This window comes from Boleophthalmus pectinirostris, unplaced genomic scaffold (assembly GCF_026225935.1).
Source record: "Boleophthalmus pectinirostris isolate CB_2022bp ecotype Guang Dong unplaced genomic scaffold, ASM2622593v1 HiC_scaffold_1, whole genome shotgun sequence".
Lineage (NCBI taxonomy): Eukaryota > Metazoa > Chordata > Actinopteri > Gobiiformes > Gobiidae > Boleophthalmus > Boleophthalmus pectinirostris.
Genome location: NW_026570970.1, coordinates 31,186,981 through 31,201,808, shown reverse-complemented (window position 1 = coordinate 31,201,808; position 14,828 = coordinate 31,186,981). Strand labels below are relative to the sequence as shown.

At 38.1% G+C, this 14,828-nt stretch overlaps 1 protein-coding gene across 1 annotated transcript in view; it reads right to left on the bottom strand.

Annotated features, from left to right (window-relative positions):
- Nucleotides 1-14,828, bottom strand: part of LOC110158188 (inactive dipeptidyl peptidase 10) — a 232,283-nt gene that overhangs the window by 116,530 nt on the left and 100,925 nt on the right. The window contains exon 4 of the mRNA XM_055150252.1: nt 2,140-2,234. Coding sequence (XP_055006227.1) covers nt 2,140-2,234 — 95 coding nt within the window. The remainder of the gene's footprint in view (nt 1-2,139; nt 2,235-14,828) is intronic.

Sequence of the window (14,828 nt, the reverse complement as noted above, 5' to 3'; positions counted from 1 at the left end):
AGCTTTCACCCCTCCAGTATAGACGCGAGAGTGTAGAAAATGCCGCTGTCTGTGCAGTTAACATGAAATCGCGGAGTTAACAAGCTATTGTCAGTGCACTAAAACATTTTATTACAGCATCACTGTCTGCTGAAATCCAAGACACTGACATGATACCAGACAGGACAGCGGCTCTGTCTGTAGGAGACATCCACAGTAGAGCACCAAGTGACGTACTCTGATAATCCATATTTTGGGTTTTGTCTTGTTTCGATGAAGCATGCAGTGGCTAGTGTCGTTGCCAGATTGAAAGTTTTTCCACTAAATATTAAGGGCCGGGTTTCTCCTGGACACTGAAAGAAATCTGGCACCCTGTTGAACAAAGTTGAATAGATTCCATATGCTGTTCATAGACACCAGATGAACACGTCCACAGTTCGTTCATCAGGCAGGAAGACAGAGTGTTCAGTTCACGTTGGCCCCAAATATGAATGAGTTCATGAACTATTGTTCAGTGAAGGCGTTCAGGTAGAACACTGGCAAGGGCTATCAGTGATTTTTGAAAAGTTCCATATCCAGGCTTTATATTCCTTTCCTTATAAATCTGAAGTGAGAGAAAAGTACCTTTGTTCTAAATGACGAGTGACCAATGAGTTTTGCATGTGTCACTGAAATAAATCTGAATGTACGGTCACGTTTGGTTCTGGCTTAAGTTTCGAAAAAGTAAGAGGTGCCCAGACTGATTGGCCAGGTAACTTTTGATTATGAAAAAGTCCTCAAAATGTTACTTAAAGCAAAAAGCTGAAACTCAGTGAATATATGAAAAAAAGATGAGAGCAAAATATGAATGTGTCACACGCTGTAATGTAAAAGGTGAAAACAGATGGAAATGATCGTAATGAGTTTGATTTATTTACAAAACACAAGTTAAGCTCAATTTATTCTAATTAACTTCAGTTAAAACATCATTTACAGTGTTGTCAATAGTAATTATATGTAATAAGTGCATCTCAGTAAATTAGAACATTGGTCATTTTTGGTTTGTGAGATTAGATTTGGAAATCATTGCACCTCTGCTTCTCACCAGAAACTCAAAATCAACATGTTTTTTTCCAAGCAAGGACTTAGCAATCCAATAACATAGATTCTGATAAAGGTTTAATTTAAAGTTGTAGAATCAAGTTTGAAGGACATTGAATACCAGTGAAATTACATTGAATCACTATTTTAAGTAGGACATAAATTGTGTAAAAGTGCAGTAGAACTCAACAGTGGTGGAAGAAGAACTCACTTTTGTTATTGAAGTAAAAGTACACATACCAGAGCAAAAAATACTCAGTCAAAAGTAAAAGTGTCACATGGAAACATCTACTTCAGTAAAAGCATTAAAGTATCTGTTTAAAAATGTACTGAAAGAGTAAAAAGTCTAAGTATTTGCACAGAGTTTGAGGTCTAATAAAGCTTCAAATGTGATGATTTCGATACAGACTTGAGCTGAATTTTGTTCAAAAGAAACAATTAAATCTGTTGTTTTTTCCTAGAGTTTTTCTCTTTTGTATGTTTGTGTTTGCTCAAACTATAAATGTGTTACAAATAAACCCCCAGACTTTCCAGCAGGTCTCAAACTATCAAATTTATACTTAACTACAGTACTTTACTACTCTTACTTTATTACATTCCACCACTGCTACTCAGTTACGTTTACTTAAGCACCTGTAGCTTTTTAGAGTACTTTTCTGACCATACCTTTACTCCTACTTCGGTCATATTTTGTTTGAAGTAATTGTACTAGAGTAAAAGTTTTTGTTCTTTTCCCCACTGTGAGTAAGTCTACAAGCGACAAAAGCTTTAAGAAAGTACAAAAGTACGTTTTAAATGTGCACGTTTTTGCATGATATGATTTCATTTTGTAACTTTTGTGTCTATTCTGTGCATTATTTAATTATTTGTCTCTGTCTAATTACAAAGTTGTAGTTTCTCCAAATACTTTTTACTCCAATTATTCGAGCCACTGCTTTGTACTTCTACTTGAGTCGTATGATTTTAAAGTAACGTTAATATTGGCTCCTCTACCCATTGCTCTTTTCCCCCGGTATTGAACCCACAACCTATTACCCCACATGTACCAGTACTTATTATACGTGTATCGTTTAGACGTACAAAAGTGGTGTTGGCCAGCAGGATGTCTGTTTCGTTGGTGAGGATGTTGAACTTGATGACGTGTCCATCGCTGTTTCTGTAGATCACCTCAGAGTCTGAAAAGACACAAGAAAACAAGAATGGATTTAGTCAAAGGAAATTACAGGCAAAAACGATGAGTAAAACAAGACGCTGTGTAGCTGAAAACACTGTTATTTGAATCATACACTGAAAAAGTCCAACTGTTTTAATGTCAAAGTGAATTTGACTTTTTCCATGTTACTTTGGACATATAATTTATCTTTTTTTTAAATTTTTTATAATGTTTAATCCAGATTATCTACACATGCAGAAAGAAAATTGCTCTCGAAATGGGTAAACATGTTCACTTAAAGGTGCATTGTGTAATTTTTTTTGCTGGAGGAATGTTTTCGTGGTTATGGTATTAAACCTTTGTATCTTCACAGAGACCAAACCAGAACAAATCTGATCTACTTTTTTTTTTTTTAACAGCTCACCTGTAATTTAGTAGAGAGGTGTAATGGTACATGTATCTGTACAGGACGTTCAATTCGGTGCAGGGCTGTGCACGAGTGAATTCGCGCAATTTGTGTGTGTTTACATTCCTCCAGTACATGTGCAGCTACCCACAAGGCTCGGCTCTTTAATATTCACAATTGCCTCGACGACATCCCTCTGAACCACATGAATACTCGCAAAACTATGACGGAATTTACACCTCACTCCCGATACCTCCTCATACCATCTGTCCTAGCAAAAGGATATTTTTAATCGCTGGGACATTCTAACTGCCAGCAGATCTGCACCTACTTCAGACAATGTGGACAAATTGTTTTTTTTTCTGGCCAAAAATATAAAGATTGAGTAAAATGTCATGCTGGAACTGTTAGTGCTGCGCTTAAATTTTTGAAAAGTTTTGTTTACTGTTTATCAGGAATTTATTTTTTATAATATTTCATACATTTGTTGCTTATTTGAGAATATTTTATTGAACTTCATAATATTACCAAGCAACACTTTGCATTTATTTTATTTTCCCGTTTGTATAATGTTAAAACAAATCGTTGGTTTAATAAACACACAAATATTTTAGCGTTTTGTTACCATACTGTACCAAAAATGAACCAAACCATGACCTAAAAACCGAGGTATGTACCGAATTCAGATTTTTGTGTACTGTTACACCCCTATAATTTCGAAAATGTAAGCTGGACCTGTTTAATGTCATGGATGTATGGAACATTTCAGGCAGCACAATGACATCTCCACGGAAGAAAAGCATTTGAGAGACCCTCCACTGCCAAGTTACACAGTGAACCTTTAATGCACTTTTAATAATTTGACATTTTTTCTGATTGAAAACAAATCTTGAAATTAAACAGACCTACAGTATCTCAAAATTGATTTCAAATTTCATTTAAAAACCCTCATCCTAAAGTGTGATTACGATAACGCGCACATGGCTCTTACAAGTTTCTGATAGATAAAATACATTTCTTTAAACACACTAAAATGGTCTAATTTATAGAAAAATATTGGTTATTGCAGTGCATTTTGAACTCAATAATCGCCTCAAAGTTTTGGTGATGTAATGTGATTATTCACGTGGATCTAACTTGTCATTTTGTGTTCAGAAAACCTCAAAACACAAATCTGCCTCTCATTCTCCAGGTGACTGTACGCTCGCTTAGTGCTGCTGCTGCTCCTGTCGCTATTGTCGACGCCAAGCATTCGGGAAAGCCAAGGCATTGTGTGCATATGGTTCTCACTTCAGATCATTCTCCAGTAAAGCGAGACCGAAACAGATGGGGCAGGGAAAGCGTGCTTGTGCTGGACCGCCGCTCCAGCCAAATTTCAGAAAACAGAGCAATTAAAAACCAAAGAGTGGCCCCTGTTTCAAATGAGAGGAGGCGAAGGGAAGCCAAACAGACTGTGGACAGGGCAGGTGTGATTTATCAAGAACGTTTTTCGATGCAGGTGAGAAAATAACACCAAAAAAAACATACTTCCAACTTGAATTAAATCTGTTGTAATGAATTGTGTTAAATGGTCTTGTTTTTATAAAGCGCTTTACATCAAGGAACCACTCACCCATTCTCATGCACATTCGCACACACTCATACACCAGTGTACGCAGACAATCGGGGCAAAATGGGTTAAGTGTCTTGCTCAAGGACACAATGACAGGATTCAACTGTGGGCGCTTGAATCCTACCTCCAGAGATTGGATTAATATGCGACAGGAACCGGCTGGAACTGTCTGGATAGTACTTGGATGGGAGAGGACTGAGAAAATCAGGTGCCACAGGGGGGCGCCAGTCACAAAAAAAAAAAACTAAAACAAAAAAACTGTCATCGTGTCCTTGGGCAAGACACTTCACCTACATTGCCTAGTATGAAAGTGGTGTGTGCGTGAGTGTTAGTGGTGGTTGAAGGGTTCGATGTCGCTGATTGGCATGGCAGCCACGCTTCCGTCAGTGTGCCCCAGGGCAGCTGTAACTCTACCATCACCAGGTGTGGAGAAAAAGAAGAATGAATGTATGAAAAAATGCTCTGTAAAGAATCTTTGTGACATATGTGAAAAGTGCTATATAAATAAAGACTTACTTACTTACTTACTTTGTTTGAAATGTTCCACAGTATGGTATTAAAATGATTTGTTTCCATAGACGCAAATTACAGGTAAGGTCTGTGGACAGGCAACCTGGTTCACAGTATTTTTTTTTTTTTTTTTGTAATTAAAAATTTTATAAATGCAAGCCTGATACTTTTAATGCCATACTGTGAAACACTCCAGCAAAGAAAAGGCATTGCATGAAGATAATAGGAATAAATCACTTTTACTCATTTTGGTAGTGCAATTGTGTATCTTTTAGATAAAAACAAATAGGTTTAAGTAAGTAAGTTTTTTATTGATATAGTGCTCTTTCACAGACATATGTCACAAAGATGCTTCACAGGTCATTATTCATTCATACCCGGTGGTGTGAATGGGGCTGTCACACCTTGACAATTTAGCCAGTGTATGCCGACGTATGAAAAAATTGGCAAATAAACTAATGTACGTCGGATAAGTTATAGCTTAAGTTTCGTGTAAGTTATCAGCACTCTGAAGCTGCTGGCATAAGGCGACATGCGGCAAGGTCATCGAAAAATTTGGAGCATGCTGAAACTTTCTCGATGTATGTCAGCGTGTGCTTCTATTGTCCTGCATATGTGGGCTATAAAATGTACGTACGTTTTTGCAATCGTTGACACACGTTCACTTTGTAGCCACAGCTGCCCTAGGTCAGACTGACGGAAACACCGCTGCCAATCGACGTCATCGGTCCCTCCGACCACCACAAACACTCACGCACTAGGCGATGTGGGTGAAGTGCCTTGCTTAAGGACACAGTGACACTTTTTTGTGACTGGTGCCCCACTGTGGCACCTGTTTTTCTCAGTGGTCTCCCATCCAAGAACTAACCAGACCCGGCCTCGCTTAGCTTCTGAGATCTGACGGGATCACACTTTGACAAGCCAGTATGTCCACAAAGAAAACAAAAATAAAGCACAAAATCTTCTTTATTATTGAGATTATTGATATATTTAACTTTTGTACACTCTTTTAAAATGATCACACCCTGTAGTCCTTCATGACAAAAATGTACACTGGAAAAGAATACTACAATATTTTTTTACACAGTACGGATTTTTGTCCAACTTTTTTATATGAGTGTCTTCATTTACTTCTGCCCTAATCATACATACCAAATATTATATAGCATTTTTGACATTTTAATCCCTTAAATGCCATTTTTGACAGCAACATCTCAAATTATGTGCATAAAAATTTTCATTAATTAATTTAAATATTTTTTTATTTGTTTGTGTTGTGTGTTAGGATTATGAGAGGCTCAGGGCTCCTCTATAACACACCCATACCACTTTAACCTCAAATATCTTTCTCTGACCTTCAGTCTGGACTAATATATACAAATGTCTTTCTGTTGATATAACCTTGTAATACACAGCAAAAAGAAAAACATCAAAACATTCAAAAAGACACTAAAACTAAAAAATTAATAAATAAATAAAAATTGAAGGGTTTTCAACACCAAAGAATGCAAAATAAATCAAAAAGTTAAATTATACTGGCAAAGTTATATACATAAGGACCACGGGTGTGAGTATTTTGATTATAGTCCATTCAATTAATGTGATCTTGAAAAAAAAAAAAAAACAGAAATTAAAAATACATCACAAAATACACAAACTGGGGCTATTTGGTGCAGTATATAGCCAAAGTTATGCAAAAAAAGAAAAGTTGAGATGTACAAAAATGTACCGAGGGGTGCAGGAGGTTAATATAAGTAGTAAAGTAATCAAAGCATTTCATTTTGCACATGCCATTTATCAAGAACGCTTTTCGACAAAGAGAGGAAAACAGCACCCATTCCGCTGACAATCGTGCACACAGTTATCTTTACTGGTATGTATGTCATTGAACTTCCCTGTTTCCATGGAGACAGTAGCAGCATAAGTAGGCCTTTAGTCATATACTTTTCTTTATTATTGATTTTATTTAACAGTGCCATCCATGACTCTCAGGGACACACACAAAGAGTACATCTGAACACAGTTACTCACTACTTCATGTATTTTCCAACTAAAAGTCCATTACAGTTCCGTACAAAAGCATGCCGCGGTTTTCGAAGCAAATATTCAGTACGATGAGGACACTTCAGCAGGAGCACGGTTTGCCCTCTGGCTGCTGGTTCTAGATCCGCTCAGCCCCATGCATACCGCCATTGTGTCCTTGGGCGAGACACTTCACCCGGCTTTAGTCCAAATGTAAAAATCGTTTCCAAATATACAAAATTTAATATAGGCAACTGTCTTAGGAGTAAATGTTTTGCTTGGAAGGTCACGTATAACACACTCTTGTGAGCTCTAAACCATGTTACCTCATCAAAAACATACCCGGAGTTGTGTTTTGTTTCATTCACACATGTTTGAGTACATTTTTATTAATAGTCTGTCTCAGAGTCGTGCATGTGTCCATTTTTGGAGACCGTCACCCGCCCGCACCCGAGCAGTACAGCACCACACCCGCCCATTAACCTACTTGATTATATCAAAGTTAAATCCGCACCCGCCTGGACCTGCTAACATCCCACCCGTTACTCGCCCGTGATAAATCGGGGTCAGCCCATTAGTCCAACAGCCCAATAGGCCAAGACTAAACCAAGACTAAAGAAGGACTGAACCAGGACTGAACCATTAGAGGATTATAAATATAAACAGAGCCAATCACCAGGACTGAACCAGGACTACATCAGGACTACACCAGGACTGAACAAGGACTAAAACAGTACTAGAACAGGACTAAACCAGGACTACAGCAAGACTACACCAGGAGTGAACCAAGACTACACCAGGATTAAACCAAGATTAAACCAGGACTAAACCAGGACTGAACCTACGCCGTGTCATTAGCAGATTATAAAAATATGCACTCCACAACTGCTGAGCCGATCACCAGGACTACACCAGAACTGGACTAGGACTGGACCAGGACGTAACCAGGTCTAAACCCACACTAAACCAGGACTAAACCAGTGTCATTAGCATAAATATATACACACCACAAGTGCCAAACCGATCACCAGGACTTAACCAGGACTGGACTAGGTCTAAACCAGGTCTAAACCAGATTTAAACCAGATTTAAACCAGGACTGGACCAGGTCTAAACCAGGTCTAAACCAGGACTGAATCAGCTGCCAATCTGATCACCTGCGCTGATGTGTTTTATGCAATAAATACACTAAAGTTTCTCTCCACCTGGTCTGTCATCGTTCCAGGAAAAGACTGAGAAATGGCAGTTGTTTCCAGTGCAATGAATATCCTGGACACATGTCAAGTATTTTTCACTGGTTCGTCGTTCATTTGATTCACCTGACCCACCCGTGTGTCATCACTACCTGCCCATAAAATTCCAGAACGTTAAAATCTGCCCATTTCAGCAACTATTTGCCTGGGTACCTGACCTAGTCCAGTACTCTGGTCTATCTACATCTCCAAAGCTCAAAACGCTCTGTTCCACCCAGTGATGTCATGAAGAAGTAGTTTACAAGTTAACAGCTCCTTTTATGATCTTTTTTTTTAAATTAGAGATCAGCATTTCCAGTGCTGAAATAATCCAAATGATTCTAGTGAAAGTGTATGGAGTTTAAAAACACAGTGGGGCACTTCCTGTATTACCATGACATCACAAGGTGGTACAGAGTGTTTTCAGCTTAAGTGAAGAACAAAACACAACTCCAGGTCTGTGATTTAATGAGTAAACAACATTATAGACACACACAGATCAGAAAATAGTGCAATATGAACCTTTATCAAATAAATATGTTTCTTTTCTTTTGATATTGTGTATTTTTTTCACAATTGTCAGTGTCTAAAATCGTCCAGTGTCAAATTAGCCGTGCTCTACTTGTTAACACGGCTTCTTTGTCCACTCCTCTCAGCGTCCATGTCTCTTCTGCTCTGATGACAGTCAGTTAAACGGCTCCATGTTTTCCAGTTGAACAAAATGAGAGCGAGTAGCAGACTGTAAGTGTGACGCCCTGGGCCTTTGTGTAAAACGAGTAATGCAAATGTAAACAGGCCATCTGTATTAGAACAATATGGAGCTCAAAGGAACGGAATCTGACTCAGCGAAGGATACAGGCACCGTCAGCACTTTACTCAGACACTTGGCTTAAATAGAGAATCATAAAGTACATACAAATTCCTCTGTCTTTTTGAAATACACAGCAAAAGAAAGTACTGCAGTGATACACAAAAATATAACAGCCCTAAAGCGTGTCATTTCCAGTAAACACTTTGCGGAATTAACCAGATCTTAAATAAAACTTGGAATAGTAGAAAGAAACGTCTTCGTCAGCATCGTTAATAAATGAAGTGGGTAGAGTGGCAAAAATTATAGTCAAGTAAGTGTAACGCTACTTTGAAATAATATTACTCAATTAAAAATACAAAGTAATGGGCCAGAAATCACTCAAGACTAAAAAAGTGTTTGAGAAAGGTATTACTCAAGTAAAAGTAACTTCAAGAGGAAATGTCAAGTTATAGCATCAAATGATTTGTGTAGTGGGGATTTTTTTTTTAAGTGGGGGTACGCGATTTGTGATATCATTGATGTGAGAAATCCCGCCCACCTGACCCCACCCCCAAAAAACAAACATAAAGGCACCAGCCCAGTAAAAAATTGTAATACGATGTGTTTTTTTTACTCAGAATGATTCAGAATCATGTTATTAACATTGACGCCATTTATAATCACCTACAGAACAAACATCATAGACTACAACACATGAACCAGGACTAAAACAGGACTAAACCAGAGCTGAACCAGGACTAAACCAGGTCTAGACCAGGACTAAACCAAGACTAAACCGTGACTAAACCAGGACTAAACCGTGACTGCACCAGGACTAAACCAGGACTAAACCAAGACTAAACTGTGACTAAACCAGGACTAAACCAAGACTAAACCGTGACTGCGCCACTGCGCCAGGACTAAACCAGGACTAAACCAGGACTAAACCAGGTCTAAACCAGGTCTAAAGCAGTACTAAAACAAAACTGAATCAGGACTAAACCATGACTACACCAGGACTAAACCAGGTCTAAACCAGGACTAAACCAGGACTAATCTTGGACTTGAGAGTGAGAGGGGGAACCCAGAGTGTGGGAAGCAGGGTGTCTGCAAAGCACGATCAGGCGACGGCTACGCTTAGCCCCACGGGCATGGAGCTCTGTGTCGGTCCTTTCTCCTGCGGTCACCTGATGGACAACGTGGGCACACCTCCGGGCCTGTCCAGACACTCAGACCTGGTTCAGTTCTGGTTTAATCTTGGTTTAGACTTAATTTTGTCCTGGTTTTGTCCTGGTTTAGTCCTGGTTTAGTCCTCTGATAGTCCTGGTTCAGTCCTGGTTTAGTCCTGGTCCCTCATGCTTCAGGTCTCAGTAGTGCAGATATCATGAGTCTGTGCAGGTTGTTTTCACCAGTGCCAGTAGCTCCGTTTTAACATTTAAGTTGTAGCTATGTTATATTTGTTATTATTTACTTTCCCATGTCAGGAGAAGTGGGTGGACGGCGTATCCACCCACTTCAGTCCTATTTATATTTAATGTAATGTAAAGAACAAAACAAATTATAATTTGTGTAAATTGTGTGTGTAATTAAATAATACACACAATCTGGTGTTTTCAGAGGATAGACACAAAAATGAGACAAACACAAACATATGTGTGGGAGCAGTGCAAGAAACAATGTTCAAATCATTTCACATTATAACAAATTGTTGTCATTTGTTGAGAAAAACTAAACTTTTTCTCAAGTAAGAATACTGTTATTACTTCAATATGAATATTACTCAAGTACGAGTAAAAGTATGCTGCTAGAAAAGTACAGTTTCTTACTTAAATAAATGTAGGCCACCACTATAATTCTGTTTTGCAAATTTAAAAAAATATCATTGATTAAAATAAACACCATTACACTAGAATGGTGAGGTTTGCCATTCAGTTAGAAAAAGGAGAAGATCTGCCTTCTCTTTACAACCGTTTATTCATTTAGTTCATTTATATTTGAGCTGATTCTTTGCAGCGCTGTGCTACAGACAACAATGACTTGCACATAAAATGAACCGAGCGTCTTGGCATACAGGGTTGGTGCTAGTTTCCCTTGGCTTGGCACAAAAAATCTGTAAAGAAATACAATAAAAGCAGGTCTCTACGATGAGTCAGGAAGTGTAGAAACAAGTACAGGCAGAACATCACAGTCGCAATTCAATCTGCAGTCTGAAAACACAAGAACTACAGCTCTATGTAAAATGTTTTTATTACATTTCTAACTATCACCAATCACACAGACACACTCAGACATTCACACACAGAGGTTGGACGGCATGTCTTGCCCAAGGACACATAGCCTCTTTACAAGCAGTGCACCCGAGTGATGTACATGTATTTGTGCTGAACTGTTTCAGTACAGGACGTTTGGTTTGGTGCAGGACTGTGTACGAGTGAGTTTGTGCAATTTGTGTGTGTTTACATTCCTCTACTACATGTGCAGCTACATGGAGGTTCAGCTCTTTAATATTCACAAGGGAACTCGTCCGTGATTGGGGTGGCAGTGTTTCCCGCAGTGCTTTATAGTTAGGGAGACCACCTTGACAACAATTGAAGATATGTATGAAGGTTGAGTAATGAAGATTGAGTAAAATTTCATGCTGGAACTGTTAGTACTGCTCTTTACTTTAAGAAAAGTTTTGTTTACTGTTTACAATAATTTTAATCAATTTCAAACATTTGTTGCTTATTTGAGAATATTTTATTTCACTTATTAGTATTAAGTAAGTAAGTAAGTAAGCCTTTGTTTATATAGCACCTTTCACTGAAAAAAGTAAATAAATAAAATAAAATAAATCACAACGTCCTTTACAGAGAGCAATAAACAACCTATACAAGAACAGAGGAATTGTCAAATAAAAGCTAAAAAGCAGTATATAGACTGTCTCACGGAGGGCTGGGGTTGGGTATTACCAAGCAGCACTTTGCACTTATTTTATTTTCCCATTTGTATAATGTTAAAACAAATTGTTGGTTTAATAAACAAACAAATGGTTTTGCATTTTGTTCCGATATGGTACTGAAAATGAACCGAACCATGACCTCAAAACTGAGGTACATACCGAACTGTGACTTTTGTGTAGTTACATCCTACTGGGTGCTACTTCGGACTTTTGCATTTGAACAGATCAGCGCTACAACTCAGAGTTAACAGTCGTGATCTGTACGAGCATGTTGGGAAAGGGCTGGAAATCAAACTGAACCACTGGGCCACTATCTAATTCACTTTTTTTTTTTTTATATATCAACCAACTTACTATAAATTTATAGTCTTCTCTACTTTTTTCCTCTCATTTCTTTTTTTTTTATTTTTTATTTTTTTATTAATTTTTAAAACATCACATAGTAAAAATGCACTTCGGTACATATATACATGAGTTATTGTTGCCCACATACTCACATCTTCTCACCAACAGAGCCAAAGGAAGTCGTGATCCACATGTTTCTTCCGGCTTTGTGACGTAAGCATGAGAAGAACCTATTAGCAGCTACACTTTGATCAAATTAGGGCGGAGAATTTTCACTCTGTATTGTTCCAGACCCTTCTGGATTCTAAACAGAATGTAGAAGGGACTGGCTGCTCAGGCAAACCTAAACCAGAATTAAAAATGGACACACATCCCAATTTGCACCAATGCCGAATAACAATCATGAAACCATCCAAAACGACACCTGATTGACATCAAACATCAAAGCCAACTCAATGCACATCGAAACTAGCACAAGACCACACCGCAAAACGAAAACAACACAGCAAAAAAAAACTAAACAATAACCCTACCCAAACATAACTATAATATAATTTGAGCAGCCTGCAGAGCTAAAAACCAGAAGCCTGCCTATCGCCGCAGGGACCCAGAATGAATATTTAGGGCTAATAAAAAGACAGACATTTTTGTAATCATTAAAACATAGCGTGGGCCCGGGTTCACTCGGCTCTGCACTTGTCCGCTTTAATAATGGAGATTTGGTGGTAAAAAAGCGCGAGTTAAGACTGTCATGTATAAGTAATGTTGTACGTCTGTAACCCTGTGAATTATGTAAAGAGAGGACTATTTCTGCTTTATACTTTGGTCAAATGAGCCGGACCGGGGCAGTAATAAGGCGAGCGTGCGCGGCGTTCACATGTGAGGAAGAGGAGCAGTGACGTGTCCATGTGTGACGGGTATTAAATATGTATAAACACGAGGTCTATGATGCACCACTTGTACTGCTGTTATTTATAGACGAGTGAGTAACTAAATATTAACGGATCCAAGAATATACTGTACTGCTGATCTCATGCTCATACTCAAAGGACGTGGAAGAAAAAAACTTGGATTTTTGAGTCAGATCTAAAGCAGGTCTATAAAAGAAATGTAGACCTGCTTTAGATCTGATTCTGTTTGGTGTAAAATGTGTCTAAATATGATAATTCTATTAAAACTACTGCAGATACCAGTACTACTAAAAATACTACTATTACTATTAGTACTACTACTACTACTGCTACTATAACTACTGCTACTACTATTACTACTACTACTACTACTACTTCTGCTGCTACTGTTACTACTACTACTAGTACTGCTATTAGCACTACTACTACTACTGCTACTAGTATACTGCTACTGTTACTGTTACTGCTACTTGTACTACCACTGCTGCTACTACATCTTCTACTGCTACTGCTGCTACTACTACTGCTACTAATGCTAGTACTGCTACTGCTATTAGTACTACTACTGCTGCTACTATGATACTACTACTTCTATTGCTACTACTACTACTACTGCTACTGCTGCTACGACTGCTACTGCTATTAGTACTACTGCTACTGTTACTGCTACTAGTACTACTACTACTTCTATTGCTACTACTAGTACTGCTATTAGTATTACATCTTCTGCTACTTCTACTACTGCTACAACTACTAGTACTGCTACTGCTACTACTACTACTACTACTACTACTACTACTACTACTACTACTGCTACTGCTATTGCTACTACTGCTACTAGTACTAGTACTGCTGCTGCTACTAATTCTACTAGTACTGGTATTGCTGCTGTAACAACCTGAAATACGTCTGTCTTTCATCACCTTGATTATATTGTTCATAATTTAAATTCAAAGCTTCATTTCATGGGATTTGATCATGTTCATGTGTTAGAGAATTATAAATGACCATAAATCAAATTGTCCAGGTATATCTACAAATAATATATTTCTAAATGAAACAAAAAACCAAACATACACACAAAAAAAAAAAAAAAAAAAAGGATCATGAAAAGTGTCATGTTAAAATACAATGAGCTACATGCAAAAATGCTCTGGTAAAATACACCTGTACACTTGGAGCATATGTGGAGCTGTCCATGGTGCTGCTCCATCTGTTTCAATGCAACAGAGGTGAAAACTGTAATAAACAACTCATATTTTGACTTTTTTCAGGCCTGGAATTGCCAGTCTCTACTGAACTAAAGCTAAAAAGAAATGTTAACTTGAAACTATCACTTCATGACATCACAAGGTGGAACAGAGCATTTTGAGCTTCTGAGATGTAGACAGACTATAGTAGAAACTGAGCCTAAAATAGAACAATTGTATTAAAACTACTGCAAATACCACTACTACTACTGCTACTGTGACTACTACTACTACTACTACTACTACTACTACTACTACTACTACTACCACTACTATTACTACTACTGCTGCTGCTACTGCTGCTACTACTACTGCTACTAGTACTGCCTCTACTACCAGTTCTACTGCTACTAATACAAATACCACTACTACTAATACTAATACTGTTACTGCTACTACTACTACTACTACTACTGCTACTGTTACTGTTACTGCTGCTACAACTGCTTCTACTGCTACCGCTACTGCGACTACTACTACTGCTGCCTCTTCTACCAGTTCTACTGCTACTGCTAATATTACTGCTACTACTACTACTACTACTACTGTTACTACTACTACTACTATTGCTACTTGTGCTACTAATGCTTCTACTAC